Source organism: Corvus cornix, chromosome 3 (genome assembly GCF_000738735.6).
Source record: "Corvus cornix cornix isolate S_Up_H32 chromosome 3, ASM73873v5, whole genome shotgun sequence".
Classification (NCBI taxonomy): domain Eukaryota; kingdom Metazoa; phylum Chordata; class Aves; order Passeriformes; family Corvidae; genus Corvus; species Corvus cornix.
The window spans coordinates 23127034-23148997 of record NC_047056.1 but is presented as its reverse complement, the minus strand read 5'-3'; the positions used below and the strand labels follow the sequence as shown (position 1 = coordinate 23148997).

Here is a 21964-nt window from a genome sequence, read left to right as displayed (position 1 = left end):
ACTGTCATAATGTATCTTAGGAGGTTTGTTAAATTAAAGCTGTGTATAGAACTTTTAAGGTTTTAGTCCTTTGAATCTAGTGAATCAAAGGATTTTTATTTGAGCTCAATTTTTCAGTGTTCCATCTGTGTGAAAACAATGTGGTTTTTAGGATTTTGTATCCAGAAGTTTTTTCTCTTGAGAGTAAAAAAATAGGGTAGAGCAGAAGCTTTTGATAAAAATGGGAATATTATCATTTCAGATAATCTGATTTTCAACTACATTAATAGTATTTTAATAATCAAAACAATCAATTTGATGTGAATACCATTCATGTTGAGTGGAATTATTTGCTAAAATCGGAATTTTTGACTAGGAAGGCCTGGTAATTTTTAAAGCTTGCCATTCTACCCAAAATAAATGTTTTCTTCCTAAGATCAAGTCGCATAATGGAAAGATTATTAGACTACTTAGTTTCATGTTTGTGATTTAAGTTGACTAAGTAATGCTGTAAAGTGTTAAGTACATGAATAAAAATGCGCATTTTACTTAATTGGAACATGCTTCAAGGAAGCTATTAAGCAAAAAACCCCAAATAATTACCTGTCATAGATAATTGTGCTTTCCTAAACTTGAATCTTTGTGAGATGCTTAAAGCTATATGTTTCAATGTTGGCAAGTTCAGGTTATAAGCTTAAGGCAAAATACTGATAACTATGCGTTCTCTTAATTTCACCGTACAGGACAGCTGGCTTTAAATTTTGACATTCCTAATTATTTTACATCCCTCTGTTTTCAGGGCTGTGTTTGTCAGGTGGTTTAAGTTCTCTTTCCCAGGAATGATCTGGATATTTTTTAAACAGTGTTTTAGCTTTGAAACGTGTTTTTATAAAATAACTGGCGCTGAAGCCAGAATGAAGCACTAGTGAAGGACGTGGAGGCCCTAGGTTTGGTTTTCTCTCTTGAGCGCTGGTCTGGAGCCCTTGTGGGGCTTGGGTGCTCTCCTCACCTCAGCAAGCTCAGAGGGGAACAGGAGCTTAAGGGTTCAACACTGGGGTGGTGACTGAGAGAGATGAATGCTTTTATCTAAAAGCTGTTGGACACCTGGGTTGAGGGCCTTCCTTTGCGTACCAGGATTCGAATTTTTTTCCCTAACCTCTCAGTTGTATTGATCCAGAAGTAGAAAAAATAATGTGCAAAAAAGTTCTTTAAGGGATTAGTGGTATAACATTAACATTTAAAATTAGAGAGAGACATTTTGACAAGTAACATGCTGTGAATCAGATTTTTGTTGCTGAAGGATTGTCAGCAAGGTTTCATCTTTTCTGTGTGTATTTTGAAAAGCCAAAAGAATCAGATGCTCTTGTTTCGTAAGCCTACAGAGACATGATTTTAACCTGTGCATTGAGGAAAATGAACTTTTCACTGCCTTCAGAGCATGGCCACATTATTCCCTGTCATTAACTCCAGTTGGCTTAAGAGCAGAATTTATAAGCAGAACTTCAGGGTATAGAAAAAGAACAGTAGGAGATGAATATGTAAGTAGCAAATACCATGTTTCCATGGAATTGTGGGGAAGGAAGACAAATAAATACATTTTACATACATTACCATGGATGCAAGTAGATGATTATGTTGTAAGAGGTGAGGGAAAAACACTGTTGAAAATGCCCCTCAAGTTTCCCATGATGCATTCTATGTGTTCATGTCCATTGGCATGAGGGGAAAAAAAGAGTGTTCTTTTTTTGATTGCCAACTTTTGTACAGTGGGAACATACAAAATACAAAGCCTGCTTAATGGGAATGTTTTTATTCTATATTTATTAAGAAGTAATGTTTCTTCACCAGATAATATATGCAAAAAAGTCATCAAGGACAATAGTTTGGAGAATTAGTAATTAAATTTTTGTAGGATATGACAGGTATTACTTTTACAATCCAGTGGAAAGCAGCAATTCTTGTAAGTGTTGATAAAATAAAATCAGACTAACTTTATTACAAAGTAGTATCCTGTGGTATATATGGGAAAGGTTTAGGTCCTTTGCACACAACTCTGTGTTAGAAAATTGAGAAGCTGAACATTTTTTATTTACTGCAATAAGACAGATATTTGAACCAAATATTTGGAACAGACTTCACCATTTCTTTTGCCGTGCTTACTGTTAATAATGTATTTATGGCTAAATTGACAAAAAAGGTTCAGGATTTAGTATTAATATTCTGGAGACAACCTCAAGAGATAGTTTCTTGCACTGTGGGCAGATCAGTACACTTTGACAGTTCATCTAAGTTCTTAAAAATCCACATACAAGGTTTTGTGACAATTCTTCCTGGGCTCTTCTGCTGCTTTACTGACCTTGAAAAGCCTTTGCTCTTATGGAACCTTAGTCCTTCTTTTCCTTGCTTGTTAAATTACACACAGTGTTTATAGAGGGTGAGCGGGAAGAGTTATGAAAATAAACTTACTTAGACATTATTTCAAACAAATAGTGACTTTTGCTCTGAATCTTAAGTTTCCCACAGGGAAGCAACAGTATCAAAGTGGGCTACAAATAGCTTTACAGACAGATTGAATGCAGACTTGCATGGAGATGAAAAGCATCTGGTCACACTGTAATGTTGTCATTGGAGTTCCATCTATATTCATGTTGTAAAAATGAGCAATTTCAGTGTTAATCTTTTACAATTTGCCACTTGATTGTGGAGCGTATATTTTGAGCAGGTAAAAGTGTAACTTCTTGTCTGGCTTTTTTCATGATGAGTTTGTTAGTGCCCTTCTAGAATTCTGACTTGTGTAAACAGAAAAAAGCCCTCTAAACAGAAACTTTAACAAAGCTGTTATTTCCAGTTCTAGTGCAGCATATGACTTAGCACAAAGTCAGGTTATTTGCCCACAGATGTCATTATCATGGAATATCTTCCTTAAAACAATTAATGGATTTCCACAATGTGAACAATAAACTCTGTGCTGGAGAAAATACTTTAAGAAGATACCTAACAATAATCAGTATCTCTGCTTTTAACTTTGTCCTGCAATGGAAAGTCTTTCTTCAGTTGTTGATCTGAGCCCAGTTCATCTCAGCTGTCTCTTACCATCCCTGATTCTGCTTTCTTCTTCTCTTCCTCATAAAACTTTTCTGTTTTCTTTCAAAAGAAAATTGACAAAATGTAGCCTTGCCCTCCCCTTTTCCTCTGGTCTTTTACATACTTGTCCCCAAATCCTCTGTTTTCTCCCTTATTATATCCACAGAAAGTACAGTTTGGTTTATGTTGTTTAATCTTTTTTTACCCAGGAATATCATTCTGGCTTGTAATCTACTTCATTTTTCTTCTTAGCATTTCACTTTCTTTTATATTAGGATTTTCCAGTTCATAACTGAAAAGCAGAGTATTTTTTTTAATACATTTGGGTCAGCATGAGACAAAATGAATTGAAGTTGGGGATTTTTTAGAGTGAAAGGGAAAACAAAACACTACTTAGACTTTTCCTTCAGTGCATTTGAGTGCTTTATTTTAATGTCTTGTCTATGTCCCCACAGCATTTTGTAGGAAAGAGATTCATAAATTTATGATACAATAAAGATTAAACAACATTCTTTTTCCTCAAACCTGCAAAAATATTTTGGTTTAGAAAATATGTAGCAGAACATTTAAGCTAGACTCTCTCCCCAGGTTTTTATCTAGCTTACATCTACCAGTCCTTTCTGTGCACCACTTCTAAGGTACAGTCATTTACTTGCATTTCCATCCACTTAGAGTTCTGAAGCATCATCTTGGTCTTCTCAACCCACCATTCAGCTGGTGAGATACTTTTGCCTGGTCTTGACAAAGGCAGTCTTGTCCTTCTCCTATCCACTCAGGATTCTTCTGTAAAGGAATGGTATTTCTAGCCCATTTTGTAATACCACACATTGAATTTTTCAGTTGTTTTCCTCCTCTATGATTCCACACAGAAGCTACTTGTCTTCCCTTTCCTGCTACTTCAGGACCCATTCCCGCTCAGTCGTCATTCATTTACTACTCGCTATTTCTAACAGGCTAAACCTTCTCTGATACCCATTGTAGTGAGTTTAACTCTGCCATAAACTGATTTCTAAGTCCCTCTTAGGACATCAGTAAACTGTACAAATAAATCCCAATTAGGAGAAGGTGCTATCATCACCTTCTCTCAGCATATCAAAGCCCTTTGAGGATTTGGGGCCACTGTTACTCAGCTGCCTGCTTTGTGTTACATCTTTTTTTGTGGGCTTGCAGCATGATCTCAGTGAAATTTGAGACCTAAGCTTTGAACAGTGTCAGGTGGACTGTGCTAAAATTTCTGGCTCAAGAAAATAATAAGGGGAATAAGGACCACAGGGATAATGTGTTACAATTTCAAAAGACCAGAAAACTTAAGTAATAGCTGCAGTTGTGACAGTCTGAGGCTTTCAAGTGTGCAGTGTATGCTGTGACTGCTGAATCAGATAATCTTTCTTTTAAACTTTCCATTTTGTTTCTTCTGTTGAAGTTAGGAATCAAAAGTTTCCTGTTCTATGAATGACAAGAATCAGAGAATGCATGTATACTTGTAATTAATTTTCAGCAATTAACAATTTGCAAGCAGTTTGAAATTTATTCTTGGCGTGGAATAAAGAGCTTTTGGAGAAATAACCAAAGATTTAAAATTCTGAATTTGCAGCTTGGGAGAGGGAAGTCAGAGAAATTTGTTGAGGTCCTTCTTCAGTATTAAGAATACATTTTCTAACAACAGTGAATGTTTATTAATGAGGAACTGGATTGCTACTTTAAACTGCAGCTAGACTTTTGGAAATGTTCTGTTGGAAAGAGCTAGTTAAATTGTCAATAAGAGGGATATTATTGTAGGTATCATGTCTTCTGTAATTTGAGATTCTGTAATGCATGTGGGCTTTATATGTCAGCTGAAGTTACTTGCTTATAATGTTAACATTTATCTTGAGGAGGATTTGTGCTATTTGGGTTTTAGGTCTGATCTTATGCCCATGTCAGCTGTTGCTGGAAATGATAGAGACATTTGGAATCTGGAAGAATCAGCTTCACAAAATCATCATGACTCCCTGAAAGAGTGATGTCAGGTTCCCAAATGAGTCAAGCCATATTGGAAAAATCTGTGGACCCAATTTACATTTTTTCTGAGAGAATCATAAAGAGATGTGCTGATAATTCAAAAGTCCCTTCTTGGCAACCAAACACATTGCCATTCCATTGGCTACATTCCATACAGTTTTTTGTTTTCTGTGGTACCACTCTTATGTGCCAGTGCAAATGAAAATAGGAACAACCATGGTGTGATTAGCATGGCAGCATAAAGAAAGTATATTTTTTTTTCCTTTTTTTTATGGCCAATAATGAGGAGTTAAAATGATAAAAATTAGTATTAGAATCTCCCTTTAAAGATGTGATGTGGTGAGAATGCATGAGAGATCTGAATTTTTTGGAAGCTTTCAGGGTGGAAATTAAAGCATTGCTTCCTGAGCTTTGGATGACATTCTTCCTTTCCCACCCAAGACAAAGGGAGTATTGCAGTTCTGTATCCCTGGATCAATTAAATTCCTTGTAAGCTAATTTATTCTAGACAGAGCGCATTTTTCTAATTGCATGTGTTCTGTTATTTCGCTACTCATAAATTCAGTCTAGAGAATAACCTTTACAAAGGATGAATAAGAATTTTCTGCATTTTATTATCTTCAAGGTTCCACTGGTGTTTTCCATTTTTGGAAAGTAAAAGATCCAAGGTTTAATGTTTCCCAGGATGCGGACAAGTTATGTTACAGGTCTTACTTAGCAATTGAAGTAAATGGGGACCATAAAGGCTGTTCTTCATCTTTTGCCATTATTTCTCCTTAATCAAGAAGCAGTAGAAGCACCTAAGAGTTGTTTGAATTTCAGACCACTTTATTGTTACCTCTAACATGTGCAGATTAAGTATATATTAAGAATGTACATTTCTTACTGGGTGATTGAATGGAACTTCTGTCATTGTCACTAAGTTGCTTTCAGAATTTTCTATGCATTATTCTAAAAATTGATTTCCCAGTAACATCATTCCATAAGACACACAGAACTTTTTATCTGTTTTATAGGGTTGTGACTCTCAAATGAGCATGTCAGAAGTGTCCTGCAGTGAAAGTACCTCCTCTTGTCAGTCTCTGGTACATGGCTCAGCTCCAGAAATCCTCATTGGCCTCCTTTATAATGCTACAACTGGAAGATTATCAGCAGAAGTGATAAAAGGCAGCCACTTCAAAAACTTGGCAGCGAACAGACCACCCAGTGAGTGAAAATCTTTTTTCATCCTAATGCTTCTCTACTGGTGGGGCTCTCGGTAGCAAGGACTTCAATCCTATCACTTAGTCTTACCCAATCAAAATGAAATAGAGCAATCATCAACTAATCTGTTTCATGTTTTATATTTCTAGTCAGTTGGGAAATAGCAAAAATCTAAAATTCAAAATATTAATTGTAAGTTGACAAGCCTGTTTTAATTTTTCATGATGACTGACTAATAAATTACCTTTATCATAATGATTAATTGCTAAATTACTAATGCCTCACATCACAGGCCAAGAATAAAAAGTCAGTGTTTAAGGAGAAAGTACATGCCAGTTAATATTAATATAAACATTCTGAACAGTTATTCCTGTTCCTAGAGGGGTTGATACTGCAGTCTTTAATTGCTTATGTGCCTGTATATATGTGGTAATATATGTAACTTGGGAATGTCAGTGAAGACAAGGAGCAACCGCTTGAGACCTTTGGCATATTTACTGTACAGGAGGAGTGTTCACCATCAGAAAGGACTTGAATTGTGTCTTCAAGCATTTGTTCAAAAATACATTTGTCTGAAATATTTGTGAACTTCATATCCTTCTTATCTGGAGCCAGATGGAATGGAGAGAAAGTTATTGCTGTCTCTAGCTCTTTGACATAGCTAGAGAATGTTCAGTAACGAACTTCTTAAGAAAATTTTTTTATTGTTTTTTAAGATGGTGTGTCTGATTTACATAAGTGTTAATAAGAAATACCTACCTGTTCCTTTTGATTTTGTCTGGAGGCTCAGGTTTTAGCTACTCTATGTTTTTTAAGCCCCAGATTAGTATGGCACTAGCAGATTATCTGCTACTGGATTATGTATCAGGCTGCCAACATTTTGTAAGTGGTTTGCACATCTCACTTTGTCTTCAGAGTTTAGGAAGTAAGCCAGACTTGACACTGATGCTCTCTCCTCTTTCTCACTTCCTTGACCCACGTTTATTCTATTCATTACTTGGCTCACCTTACTCTGCTTTGCTTTCTCTATAGTTTTCACACTGATGGAGCCAGACTTTGTTAACATGGCCAGAGAAGGAAGGTGATAAACAAATCTCTAATACTTTTATATGATTAGGCAGCTGCCCCAGAGTCACCTATTTGGAGACAAGGTATAGAAAGAGATGGGGAAAGCCAAAGAGTTCCAAGGACACTGGGGTGTGGGAAGAAATGAAAGGGAGAGAAGAGACTATGTGTTCCCTTAAAGCAAAACCAGATGCTTATCTTTCTGAAATCTCAGAGAAACTCAGTTTTTATTTAATATTTAGAATATGCAAGTTAGGAGGGGTTCAGTACTTGTTTTGAAAACAGAGAGATTCATTCCCTAGTATGTTAATTGCCAAAATGTGCTCAGTGGGCCCCTGCTGCGTAGCGAACAGTTGTGTGTCTCTCTGGGGTCAAAAATCTGTTTCAGATTGCAAGAAAGGAGCCTAGAACATGGCATGTAGCTCTGTAATACCATGTTCTATCTAACCTTTTTGGAGGGAAGGTCTTCCATGCTACCGTTTTTCCTCCCCTGTGAGGGATGGGGGAAGATTTGATATTCATAATAACAATAGTCCAGTTCTGTTTAGGCAAATGTGGGTTCAGAGTTCTGTTGTTTCTAGAAAGCTGGGAACTAATGGAGTTTCTGGGTCTGGTAAGACCATGCACAGAATATTATGGGATCCAGATTTCCCTTTTGGGCTGTTTTGTGCCATCCCCCTCCCCTCCCCCCAGCAGTGGTGGCACCTTCTTTTAAACTCCTGGATCCAGGTCCATGTCACTGCCATATCCTATCTCCCTGCTAAATACATCGTGGACATCTGCCAGCCTCAATCTGTGCCATCATTTGCACAAAATGAAAACTAAGGCTCATAGGGATGATGATGATGATGATGATGATGATGATGATGATGATGATGATGAAATGTTCTGGTCACATTTGTTGTTTGGACTATCAGTGGTCCAAAATCCTGAGAAGTGCTGCAAAGTACATGAGCAGTTCAGTTTTCATTCATGTATTGAGGAACTGTGATAGAAATGGAAGCAATTACTCTTTCCCACGTTTCTGTAGTCTAGGACTTGTGAACCTGTGAATTTTTGTGAAGTGCTTCTGCAGCAAATATGAACTGAATACTAAATTTCTACTTCTTGCCCTACATGCTCCTCTGCTGCATAGTTGTGTGTTACATAGTAACTAATTTAGCAATTGAGTACAGGCAAATAAGCCAAATCCTGCAGGCAGTGACAGTGGATGTGTCTTCTTTGCTTCTCTGTGTGACAGTTAATATTTTGTCTGAGAAAAAGATGCTTCTCAATTTTCCTTAAAGTTTAGTTGAAACAAGGTGTCAGCTTTTGCCTATTAAATCCATGTGTGTGTATGCATGCACACACACATTAAATCCATACAAATGTGGATTTTAACAAGCGAGATCTTTACATTCTGGAGACCCATCATTGAATTTCAGATATAAGTGTCCCTCAGCTGTTTTTAGAAATTGCATCAGAGTTATTCTCTTGCCGAAGTTCATAACTACTCAAGAACTGAAGTATTAAAGTCGAATATCAGTAACTATAAAAGCTAAGGGCAAAACCAGCTTGGTTTTCAGTTCAATGATTTTTCATTTTATTGCTTTTAATATATGAAGTTTAATTACTATGTGCAGTTTTTCTAAATATGCTGGAGTTTGCATGAAAAAGCATAAGGTTTGATAAGGATTTTTACCCAATCTGCTATAACTTAATCATTTGCATGATTCTTGCTATGGTGAGTGTAGTTTAAAACCCAGTGTCTGTTAGTCCTAAGATAACCTGTTATGTAAGCAATGTAATTTTTGTTAAAGATTATACAAAAACCGCACGAAGTTTTCATTTCATTGAATTTTACCTAATGATCCTTTTGTTCAGTCCTTTTTCTGATCTGTGCTGCTAAGGTTTCATGTTCTTACACTCCAGTGAATAGTGTTTCCTCTTAAACTTTAACCTTTGATCCTCTCTCACCTAACTATTGACATCTGGTCATTATTTCTTTTACTGCTTTCCACCCCCTGTTGTCAGATGGACTGTTCTGTTGTCTAAAACACTTGATAGGTGGACAGGTTTATATAATCCGAGGTGAGTTCCTGTAGAAACTAATTGGATGTTGTCTTTTTCATGCAAAAGAAAACTTGCCAGCAGTAAAACATCCACGGCTGCCTACCATACCTGTTTATAAAAGTATATGTTTATTTTTTGTGGCACTCTCTAATGCAAAAGTTGCATTTATCTCTGATTATGGATGTTGGGGTTTCAGTGTACCTGCAAAATGAAAATACTTGATGTGTTTCTTTTAACAAGTTCCAATCTTTAATGTTGTCCATTAACATGAGTAAGACAGGAATAAAAATGAAATGTGAGATTGTTTTGTACAATTTTAAATTTCCTATAATTAGTTAACTTCATGAAATGCACATCCTTCTGCCGGAGCATGGTTTGGTGCTTTTGGTCCAATAAAAATAGAGCTTTAAAAATAAGGGTTTATACCCAAATGCTAACTTATAATGTGAGCTAACTACATTACTTGGATCAGCTTCTTAAGTGTATGCTTAAGAGCACCATACAAGCTACTTTTTGAACAATCATCTTGAATTATGCAAAAACTTGCTTTTCTTTAAATGTGCAGTAAGTGTATTCCTTCATGAATCTAGGAATTAAAAGGTTTTTTTTGTATTGCGTTAACTTCCATCTTTGAATGCACTTTGCTACGTTTTGGTTTTCAAAATAAATAAAACTGAAAAGCCCAAAATGAGAACCACATCCATGCAGAGATTATTCTTAAGCATTTTATCCTGGCTGTTTTGATATCATCGCTGCATATTGACATTGTATTTTTTTTCCTCTTCATTAATTGCCTTTATTCCACTTCAGTTACCCATATTCTTTGAAATTTCAGTGGTGTGCTTTACAGTGTTGTGGCTAGTTGGAGCTTGCTAAGTGTTAATGCAATGTAAGTCTGTTTAGACTAAACAAGGGGGTCAATGGAAGAGGATTATGAGGTATACCTTTAACTTAACCCATGTACATAGTCCTGGAGCTAGTTCATTTGCTAGTGTGTTTATAATATTTTGTTTACTTGTCATCTTTCCATGTGTCTAAACTCACCTGTGTTCAGCCAGCCTGGTATACACCATATCCTTGCTCCTTGTAAATACCTCGTTCTGCACATCTTTTGTTCCAAGGTGTCTGACATTCCACAATGTGACTTCTTTTGTAGATACCTATGTTAAGCTAACACTGCTGAACTCGATGGGGCAGGAGATGTCCAAATGCAAAACTTCAATCCGCCGAGGGCAGCCAAACCCCGTGTACAAGGAAACCTTCGTTTTCCAGGTGGCACTGTTCCAGCTCTCGGACGTGACGCTCATCCTGTCCGTGTACAATAAGCGCAGCATGAAACGAAAAGAGATGATAGGGTGGATTTCCTTAGGTCTCAACAGCTCAGGAGAAGATGAACTCAATCACTGGACTGAAATGAAGGAATCTAAAGGACAGCAAGTCTGTAGATGGCATACTTTACTGGAATCGTAATGGATGGTGGAAAGTGCGGTCTAAGTGGTTCTAAGGGAGTTTGTTCTCCCGGGAAGATTATCGTCCCTGGTCACAATCAGCAGATGTGTTGTGGGAGTAAAAACTGGAAATTGAGGTCAACATTCCATCATAAAGGATGCACAACATGCAAAATGGTGGGATTTAATATAGAATCTTCACTTAGTGTCATGAACTTCCTTGGTGTCAGAGAAGCCTTGCTGTGCACAGATATGATAGCAGTATTCCCTTCCCCATCCACCTGATGCTGTATTTGTTTGGATTTGTTTTGTGGTTTTCAATTCAGAAACATTTTGTGCAAGGTTCTCCAAATTAATGTAAGCTCCTCCTTGTGTACCTTTTGTATTGCTTTAATACTGTAGCTTCTGACCTGCCTGCATTCAGATTAAAGGTCAATAGTTTGCACTTTGAGAAAAAGTTAATGGTCTGTAAAGCAAAAGCAAAAAAAAACCCAACAAAACCACTGGTGAAAGAACACTTAATAATATAGCAAATAGAAATATACTGTTGTTTTGCACTGAGTTTCTTCCCAGGAGCTTAGTAAAGTAAGTTTTCATTTTTTGATATGCAGTTGGTTTGAAAAATACTAGCATTTGGGCATCAGGTGAACTTTGACATCAAACTAAAGTTTCTTCAATCTGTGACAGGAACGAGCTCTATATATGGCAAAAATTGGGTTTTTCCCTCTTGCCTGTACTTCTGCCTAATCCAAAGAGACCAGATCATCAGTTTGGTCCCTTCCAAAACTCCTTAGACAGGTTGTACTGTAAAACTATGTAACTTTCTGTTGAAAGCACTTCCTGTATTCATGTATTCCAATGTAGGAAGCTCTTAGAGCACGACTTTACTAAAATATATTTTCATTAAACAAATTGATACAGGTTTCTTTAAAATGTCAGCATTTGGAAGTTAGGTTGAACGACAGTGAAGGAAGTGGCAGCAGTTGAACTACTCTGAATGAATGCAAAATACTATGGCTTTGCTTGAAACAGCTATCCATTCAGGCCTCTTGTGAGCTGTTTTAGGAATTACCGTATGCTGTCTGTTGGAAGTAGAGAGCAAACCAGGATTTTTTACCTTTCTTCTTGGAGAACATCAGTAAGTTATTTTTCTAGTGATTTGCCAGCAATTGAATGAATGTTCACACACAAAATAAAAGTTTGCTTTGGTTATGTTCAGGCTGGGAAACACAGCTTTCTAAGGACACAGTTGAGAAGCTGCAGTATCACAAGAAGGTTTGCCATCAGATAAACACCACTAAAACTGGGGAAATATCAGTGCTTCTGAGATTCTTATTTGTCCCAAAGCCTTTAGCTGGACTCACACTAATTTATTGACTGCTGAATCTAATTCATATTACTGAAATTGTGCATTACTGAGTAAACATATTTTTTTAAAAGCTTCCCAATTCAAATATTCTTTTCACCTGTAATTACAAGCTTTGTTTCTTTTTAATTGTTGCTGTATAGAAAGCAAGCAATTTCTTTTTTCTTATAAATGATGGTGATGTCTTATTAATATGAGACCTCACTGACTTTTAGCACTTGGTGGGTAGAAGAGTAAAGTGTTGGATTTTGTTGAGACAATTGGTGTTAGTCTAAAGCGTTCTCATTAGAACAGATTTGTTCCTCTTGAATTTCTTTATAATACCTTTGAACAATCCTGGCTTTGGGGTATACAGACAGTCAAGTACAGTGAGACTGGTGATGGTGAGTATGCTGTAATAAAGATATTTCACATGGTTCTCGAATTCTCACACTATTTAATTTCTTTAAGTCCTTTTTAAAGGATTTTGTAATTCTACGTCTTGGTTTATTTGGTGTCTTTTGAGGGATTTATTTGCAGAGCCAGGTTTTCAGTTTTTGTTGATTTAAAGATTTAAACATTATTAGAGGCCTTTGGTTTGTTTTTTTTTTCTCCTGATATTACGCTGCTGCTTCATTTACAGAAGCTTTGTTTACTAAATACAAATGATGCAAAAACTTTCTTTAAACATGAGCAGTCTTGCAGTAATACAACGCAGGTTGTCTCTCTCAGTCATTTTTGTTAGTCCAGTTTGTGAAATGTAATGTTGAGTGTAGAATTTAATCAACATTAATTTTATATGCGTAAGGAAAATGCTCAGATTTTCCCAATCCTTTATGCTTTCCATATAATAGAAGCAATGATGTAGAAGCTGTTGAAAAGCAGTTTTTCAGTGGATATGGAAGTGGTTTTATCTATTCTGTTTGTGGATACTTAGACGCTCTTTCCTAAAACTGAAAATTGTCTCTTGATGGTTGTCTCTTTGTACAGGTTTTGCTATTTAAAATAATGTACAATATTGAACAGCAAGAACTGGGTCAGGTAATTCCAGTGGAGAACGTACTTAACATCATCATTGAACAAGTGAAGAACTCAGTTTGGAAGGTGCAGCAAATAACCTCTTACAGAACCAAACTAAACTAAACTGTCATGACTTGGATTCCTGTTTGTAGTTTGCATTGCTTCAGCTTTGCGTTTCAGCCTTTAGATTTCTAAGGCACTGAAATCTTAATTTAGACAGTAGAGATTTGTGGTACTCTGTGTTGGGCTCATTTGGGAAGAGGAATCTCTCTCTAGGACTTTTCCTGAAGTATCCAGGACCACTCTGTGCTTCACAGAAGGAGGATTGGTTTACTTGGATTTATACTGTACAAAGGCTAGGAACGGAATGTATAAAGAATGGAAATGAACATTTAATTTTGGGGCAGTAGAATATGGATTTGTCGTGCAAAACCAGTCACACCAATAATTGGATTTGCCTTGGGATTTTTGTGAGTTAATTATTGTACCAATAGCTGTCATGTTGGTTTTTTCTTCCTAGAACCCATTCTTATTATTTGATTTGTTTGTAAGTTTGTTTTTCTTATTGCTTATGCAAACCTATACTTTTGTATTTGAAATCTGCCTTCAGCTATTGTGGGTTTTTTAAACCCTACATAAGGGCTTGCACACACAGTGTGGTTTTGTACATTCAGGTAGGTCTTAAGCACGGAACAGAATTGCTGGAGAACAAAGTATCAGTAACAAATTAGATGCACTTGTATTTTCCCCAGAGTTGGCTGTGGCTTTTTCATAGCTTTTTGTTGTTTGCCTTTGTTCAAAAGTACAGTAAGTACTTGAAAAAATGTATCAAATTAATTACTTTTCTGTGTGTCAGCAAACCATGTAGAGATTGCAGATCTTGAATTGAATCTGTTTCCTGTCAGTGTAGCCTTAAATAATTGTAGAACAGTGACTTTCTTACAGATTCTATTCTTGAAAGTATTGCATCCTTTCTGTAAGTGATCTGTTTGGTATAGTGCTTAGAACATTTCATGTACGTCCTAATGTATTGTAAATGTGAAAAAGCTGGTCAGTTCCTTTCTGTTAAGGGCAAGGTTGTGAAGGGCAGGACAGCCAAGCACGAGATCACTGCACTGAAGGAGGAGAGGTTGTGCAGCGCCTGCAGGACATCGCTGTCTCCCACATCCGAGGAGGCAGGAAGGCAGCAGAGCCATCCTGCTGCTCCTGTTCAGCCAGGGGGCACGGGGAACGAGGGGAGCACTGGAAAGATGCAAAGCTCGGTCCTTGTGCTGCTGCCTCATGCTCAGGATGTGAGACATCCACGTTGTAGCTGCACTGTGAGGTCTGACTGCAAAGGCAGAAGCAAGGCAAGGTGTAAGCTTTGCTATGGAAGAAATACGACACAATTTCTAAACTAAATTGAAGTCCTCTAAGCTCATTAATAATTATATTGGGAAATTTTGGGAGTGAATGTATGTGCTTTTGTGGGAGCTGAACATTGTTATCAATTTAGAAAATACTTGAGCTGCAAACAGATTTTATGGCATTTACTGTGGGAAATATTTTTACCTGTAAATTTTTGCAATGACTTTTGATGGCAGATGCAGTGTCAGCATCAGTACCTTCCCATTTTCACACCTTTGGAGGAATTCTTTTGTTGTCTACAATCTGTGTTTGTGTTCTTAATTTATTCTCTTTTCTCCCCAATGACTCACTCCTGCAAGCTCCCCAGGGCCCTGAGAAGCTGCCTGTGGCAGTCACTGGACCTTAGAGATCAGGAACACTCTGCACTTTAAAGTACTGGTGCAAAGTTTCTGTGACCTGTCCAGCTCCCAAAGATTTCTGAAATGCAAACCAGAAGAAGAAAACTTTGAGGGAGACATTTTCATGTAGGAATTGAGTACAGATCATTCTTACACATCCCAGTTCTAACAAAAAATCTGGTGTAAGGTCAGGGAGTGAGGTGTGAGGGGAGGCCTTTTGGCCTGCGCTGTTCCAGCCTGAAATTAACAACAGAGCACCTTTCACTGAACTCAGAGTTGTATTGAGCCCTCTACTTATCATACTTTTCTGGAGGAAAAAAAGCTGTCCTGTTTATAGCAGTCTTTAGAATGGTGGCTTGTCACTTGTAAGGCAGACTGACTTCCTCCTGAAGCTGAATTCTCAATAACTGAACATCCTTTTAATCTTTCCACTGATGTGCATGCCTGCCTGCCATTAATGTTAGTGAGAGGAGCCCATGGGCTTCAAGTGGAGAGCAGACCTCACCTTGGAAGAGTGAAGAGCAATGGGATTGGTACGTTAGAGAGGTGGTACAGCCTGGCACCTGCAACACAGTCAAATATGATTTCAATTATAAATGAAAGCAGAAAACCAAACATCTGGACACTGTCACAAACTTGTTATTTAATCATTATATCTTATTTTTGTTTCTTCTTTTCCTCAGCTTTTGAAATATTTTTAAAACATTTTTAAAACTTATTATTAGAAATGTTCAAGTGGTCCCTAAACATCTTGATCATTTTAACTGGAACATTTAGCAGTGCTTATTGTTAGAAGGAGCCATCAAGAATGTTCTGTTTTTTGGTCTCTAACTCAACTGCTAGATTTTGTAGTACATCACAGCTGGATTTCACAGGATTTCAGACTACTTTGTTCTGATGGTAGTTCTTGAGGGAAAAGTCACAGGAGCATTTCCTTGTCAGCGAATCACGAACACCCATTGAAGAGATGTCATCTGAGAGCAAGGGCATTAAAATAAGGGATGACTTTGTACAGTAGCAGCAACAGTGACTCATATTCCACTCTTGGAACCTTGTGGCCCTCGGAGGGCCCTGCTCAGAGAAACTGTGACATGTGAGTTGTGGGAGTTCATGGATTCAGAGCAGCGCTGCTCTCTGTGGACATTGTGTGGCTTCTAAACCAGTGTAATATACAGAGGGTAGATGGTTTTTTATTTGCCTTGGGTGAGTAGGGCAAGTGCCAACTGGCCTACAGTGACATGGATTAGTTTAGCCTTAAGAACTTATCACTGCCCCTCCTTAAATTCAAGCAGGGTTTCTTCCTTTCTGCAGCCTATGCAGGAATCTTATGCACCAGTATCTGCTTATATTATGTCTACCTGAATATGGCACAATTATTAGTGCTGGCAAGCTTAGTTCTTGTGTGGTGTGACTGTAGTAGTGGATGGGCCTGGTACATGCTGGATCAGGTTTTGCTGTTCAGGCTTATGCTGATCAATATAGAAACATGGTCCTTATGCAGAGGAATGTGCCGGGAGTTAGGGAAGTTGGTGGTACTGCTCCTGTAGGAATGAAGATCAGGAGACAGCCCTGCCCAGAAAAAGGGCAAGGCTGTCCTATAGCAAGAAGGATTAATTCGTTTCCTTGGAAGCATCTGCTGGTTGAGCTGGCATAAAGGCCCTACTCAGGGGAGCAGAAGCAGTAATACCATACCACTGAAGGAATACCTCATGGACATTCAGGGATGTAATTAATGTCATCCTTTTCTCTCTTGTATCTGAGGACAAGAGTCTTGCCCATTGTATCAATATAATTTTTTTGCTGTGTTTTGCAAACCCCATGGACACTGATTGCATGCTGAGGGTCTAAAGTGGATTGCTTTTTAACTTTTGGTTCATTTCCAGGGTGTGAGTTTGAATGAATTTGCAGAATTAACTAGAAGAATTATCATAGCTTTGAGATGTGATCTCTAGGCCATAGTACAAGCAAGGAGCAGGGCTTTGAACCAGTTTTGATAGTCAATTTTGCAAATGGCTTATTATGACATTTTAAGAAAATTTCTAAGCAGTTGAATGTATTAGGGAATATTTACAAAAAGAGGAGATAGAGCAATGATCTTTTTTTACTATACAGCTAGGTTGCTGTCCTTTCCAGTAAACCACAAGGTTCATTAGTGCTCAGTACTGTTTCGTTTACGATAAATGTTTTTAATGTGATTTTCAGGACAAAGTGTAATTAGTGAACCCTTTTATTCAATTTTTCCCTTTATTTGCTTTTTTTAAGGAGAGATTTCTCCTTATATAGTATATATACTTTCTTACAGAGCTTTCTTACCTATTTTTGTATAAGATGATTTAACAATGTGAAATTAAATGCTCTATGAGCAAGCTATATCACTGTTAACGCAATCAAAAGTGCTAATATAATGACTAAGGGCCTGAACCTTCTGCCTTTTACTCAGGTCCTGGTTTAACCAGATGTTGTTCATGTTGTGTAGGACCTTTCCCTGTAAGCACTTCCATCTATTCCTGGGGATGTCTCAGGGAAAGGCACTATTAACGTGAATAACAGTGGTAAAACTGAGCCTCCTCTCCATTCTTAGTGGGACATCTGTCATGAGTAAAGGCTGCTGGCTCTGTCCCAAAGTATAGTTTTAGATTATAGTTCCCTTGATCTTCAGTGATTTTGAACTTGTTTTTCTGGTGACTATAAGCTAATAACTGATCTTAGTGAATACAAATATTGAACTGTGCTGTTACCAGCAAGATTATTAAAATGTGTTTCACATTTTAATTCATTCTTTCATTGGGATAATCAGGAGTTGGATTTGTGAAGCATTCTATTGCGTAGAGATAGCACACATTCACCACATTTCTAGAAGGTATAAAATATACAGTATGTAGCATTTTCTTGCATACTTTTATACTGCCTGTACGCCACCGATGCACTCGGTGCCTTCCTTCTTTTGTATGAAACTTAATATGTAGAGAAACTGAAGTTCTGGTGTGTAAGCAATGTCACTGCAACCGAAGAGATGTCTTAAACTGATTATTCCTAGTCCGGGAGGTTTCAAAGGGCAGTTCAGTTTAACACAATGCATTTCTTTGAATCTGAAGCTTTCCCCTTTCCTTCCTTGCCCCCACCCTACCCCCTGTCCAAGAAACTTCCTCATATGGCTGTTTATTCTTAATTGATTCCTGTGTCTGATGTAAGTCACATGGTGTTAACCAAAGAACCAAGTCTGTTTCTAATTATTTGGACAAATAATGTTTGGACTTGCAATTACTTAAAGACAAAAATGATATGATGGATCTCTGTTAACAAATATAAAATAGGCTTCTGTAAATGTGACTCCCAGCTGAGAATTCCAAATACCTCTTTTCTGACTGGATGTGCATTGTTGTATCAGTAGCAAAGTGTTTGGATTGTGTTTCTTGGTGCATTTTGATCAAAATCCTATCACAAACAGAAATATCAGTCAGTCAGTGCTGTCAGATTAGCTTGGTTTACCATGTTATACCTATATCTGAAGTGTGCTACTTTGAGAACAGATTTCGCTTTCCTGTGTCTGAAGTCCTGATATAGTCCAATAAGTACCTGGTGTATGCTGGTCTCACAGGAACAAACAGACTGATGCTGCATTGTATGTACATTTCCTACCAGATTTCCTGCCAGTGTCCCTTCATGGTACAACTTCTGTAATATAACACAGTTTTCAACTACTGTTTCGACCTAAAATTCCTTAAATTTCAATGCATGTATAGCCTTAAACATCTAAGACACCAAGCACAGTTTTAATGGGAATAGGTTATATTTGCAAGTCCTGTTTGTCTCAAAAGTCATAGAATTATTTTTATATATCAGTCAAAGATTGTAGAAAATGGGTACATTGCAGTCATGTTATCAACCATGCTCCTAATTATATGCATTAAAAAAAAAGGCGTTTTTGCTAAATGTTTTAGAAGTGAAGTATCAGTGCTCATTTCCTTTCTTGAATTTGTTTTTGTTTTCATATTTTCATTTCTGTACAGAACCTTGGTGCCCTTAACTAATACCTGTGACTGAATTCACACTGATTTTCAGTATTCCTTGAGCTGCTTTTCTTTTCTGTTCCTTTTTTAAACGGAATAAGCAGTAATTAAAATTCCCCTAAAAATTTCCTTTTTTTTTTTTACATTTTGACAGTAACATAATTAGAGCAAATGACTGTTTGCAGCTGTTTATGCAGCTTATTAAAGCCTGAGAACTTTGTTTGAAACTGTCATTATAATCCAGATGAAGACATACATTTCATGGCATTTCAGTCCACATCAGGTGAACGCAGGAGCTCTGGCGATGAATGTGCAGATCTGCACATGGCGTGTCAGACTCTGAATCCCCAGAGGGATTTATAATTAAGTGTCACATTGTATCTACAGTATCTCCAGTTGTGTGTTGGCAGATACTTGTTGTTTTGTTTTCTTTCTTATTACCTAGCAAAAAACTACTTTTATCATTTTTGTGCTACTGTATATTAACCTTGAGGGTTTCCAGCGTGCAAGATCAGTGTAATGTTGTCAGTTCTCTTTCTGTAAAAAAGCCCTGGACTTCCAGCATACACATCCCATTCCTGTTCTGGGGAGAGCCAGAATGCCACCAGCTGGTTTTAGTTATATTTACCTGTACAGCCCAGGTAACTTCAATCCCATGTTAGTTTGATTGAAACATGCTATAGTGTATCTTCAAACCACGGATCTGTCACAACATTAAAATAGTCTTTTCGCATATCTGAAACTTTGCAGCTGTGAATTTGTATTTTGTTTACTCTATCTCTGTGAAATGTATTTTTGTCAGTTTGAGGACTTTGGATATTTCAAAGTATTTTCTGTATGTGAAATCAGCTTTTTGCATGTGAATTGAATTGCTGGAAAGTATTTTAAAAAAAAAGGAAAAATCACTTTTAAAACCTGTTGTTGTCACTTTCCTTTGGAATTCATTACATCGTAAACAAAAGCAGACTTCACTGTTCAGAAGATAGTAACGCTTGGTCAACCATTGGAACTGCTGTCAGCATTAAAGAAAAAATATTTTTTAATTTTGGCAAGGTAATCCTAGCCCTTACACACATTTTGGCTCTGTTTACAAATTTCCTAAGTTTCCCCAATTCCCTTTCTGTCCCCCAGTCTTTGTTGATGTCATGAACCTTCTGCTTAGAGAACTTAAAATTAACCAGTGTGACAATGTTCTAACAAATATGATGTGTATACTGGCAAATAAAGGCACACTCAGGTGATCATTCTGTTTGACTTTATACAGTTTTCTTCTGGGGTCCTCTGTGGTTCTCTTTGCTTCTTTGTCCCACATACATTTCTCAGAAAAGATCTCATCTAACATATTAATGCTTAACTTCTGCTTTCTAAGGAATAAGTAGGATGAAATAATTGAGGTTTGATTTAAACATGAAGGAACACTTGCCATAAGTAACAATTATAATTTTACTGTAATCCAGCTTAGATCTTCTGTACTGTCCTCTGATGATTTCTGTGGTACCTGTTACAGAAAAGGCTTTCTGGACTTTCATGGCAGCTCAGCTTTAGGAGGTGTCTGAATATATGTGTGTTTTAATACCTACTAGTATGCATTAAAAAAGAATTGTTAGAACAATTAAAGCATTTTTTCCTATCCTAAACGTGGGAACACTTAGTATAAAAAGCTTTTATTGTTTCTTCCCATTTCTGCAGATGAAAGGAGCATAGGCCAGTGACTTTTACCAGATGGAAGTGGAGAGAGGGGTGCATTTCTTTGCTGTATGATCCTGATCCTCTGGACCATCATCATCTGTGCAAATCCTAGGACTCCTGCAAATAAGATAGAATGGTAGTTGCTGCTGTTAAGGCTAGCATTTTCCAAAGGCTGTACACCTAAAAATAATGTGGCATTCCATATGCAGACAGCTACATATTTGGTGTTTGAGAAACTTTGAACAGAGCACTTGTGACCATTTTGTTTAGAAGATGTCACAAGACATTTGGTATCCTTGTCTGTTAGAAAAAAGCAACCCAGGAATGTCTTTCTCCGGATTATGTTAGACTTGTTGAAAGGTGATAATCTGAAAAATACTTGATTTAAAAGAGGATTTGAGAAGCTGTGAAAACATGGCTTAAAAGAATTAGTGAAATAGAATCTGTAGACTGATGGTCACCAATTACAAACAGCCATTTTCTACACAAAGATCACAGAAAAAAAGAGTTACTACACAGCTTCAGCTGCATGTGTGGTACCTTGCACTCACCCATGTTTCATACAAGTATCTGAGCAGAATTATGTGTAATGCTCATAGTTGGTAGTTAGTTTATTGTGAAACAATAATTGCTTCAGACAGGTAGAGCCAAGTTACATCGCTTTTAGACAGATACTACTTTACCTGTCAGAGGCTGTCTCTGAGTAATTGTCTTCATGTGGCAAATTTCACATTAGATAGTATATAAAATCCTTTGGAAGCCGGTACTTACTTGGTTCTGAAGGTTCCTGTGGTCAAGGGCTATTTAGCGTTTTTCCTGATGAAATTTGTGAGTTTTTTTCCTCTAGTATTTTTGTTTTTACAGTCCAACAGTGCAGTTCTAATTTAGTGTTCTATTCATATTAGACATTTAATTTTACTTGTAAATTAGCCCCCCCCCCAAATGAATGAGACCCTTGCTAAGGCATTTTGTTACCTGATAATCATTTTGAGTAGCTACACTTCAGCACAGGGACTCAAAAAACCAAATTTAGTGTTGTTTTGGCATAAGAATAGTAAGGATAGAAGGAAGAAAAAAATGCAGAAATGAAATAAACCCTCATCAAGCAACATCATGCAACAAATCAGCTGGGCTTTAGATAAATGATTTATTATTAAATTTAAAACCTAATAGGTTTGTGTGTTCTGAGTGTAGTTTACACTGGTTTGTTTTCCACTTAATTAGAAGCCTTACATTTCATCTTATTAATAATGAAAATCCTCTTGTCAAATTGTGTAAGATCATGTTGAACTAATATGTATATTTTAGAGGCGGAATAAAATC

At 37.1% G+C, this 21964-nt stretch overlaps 1 protein-coding gene across 6 annotated transcripts in view; it reads left to right on the top strand.

The window, feature by feature from the left end:
- SYT14 (synaptotagmin 14) overlaps positions 1 to 20199 on the top strand; it is an 88984-nt gene extending 68785 nt beyond the window's left edge. For 4 of the 6 annotated variants that reach the window (XM_039568777.1, XM_039568775.1, XM_019282391.3 and 1 more), the window contains 3 exons: positions 6081 to 6270; positions 9346 to 9402; positions 10541 to 20199. In XM_039568777.1, coding sequence (XP_039424711.1) covers positions 6081 to 6270; positions 9346 to 9402; positions 10541 to 10854 — 561 coding nt within the window. In that variant the 3' untranslated portion in view covers positions 10855 to 20199. The remainder of the gene's footprint in view (positions 1 to 6080; positions 6271 to 9345; positions 9403 to 10540) is intronic. The other 2 variants (XM_039568776.1, XM_010393639.4) reach the window with 1 other exon arrangement.
- Positions 20200 to 21964: the final 1765 nt, after the last annotated feature.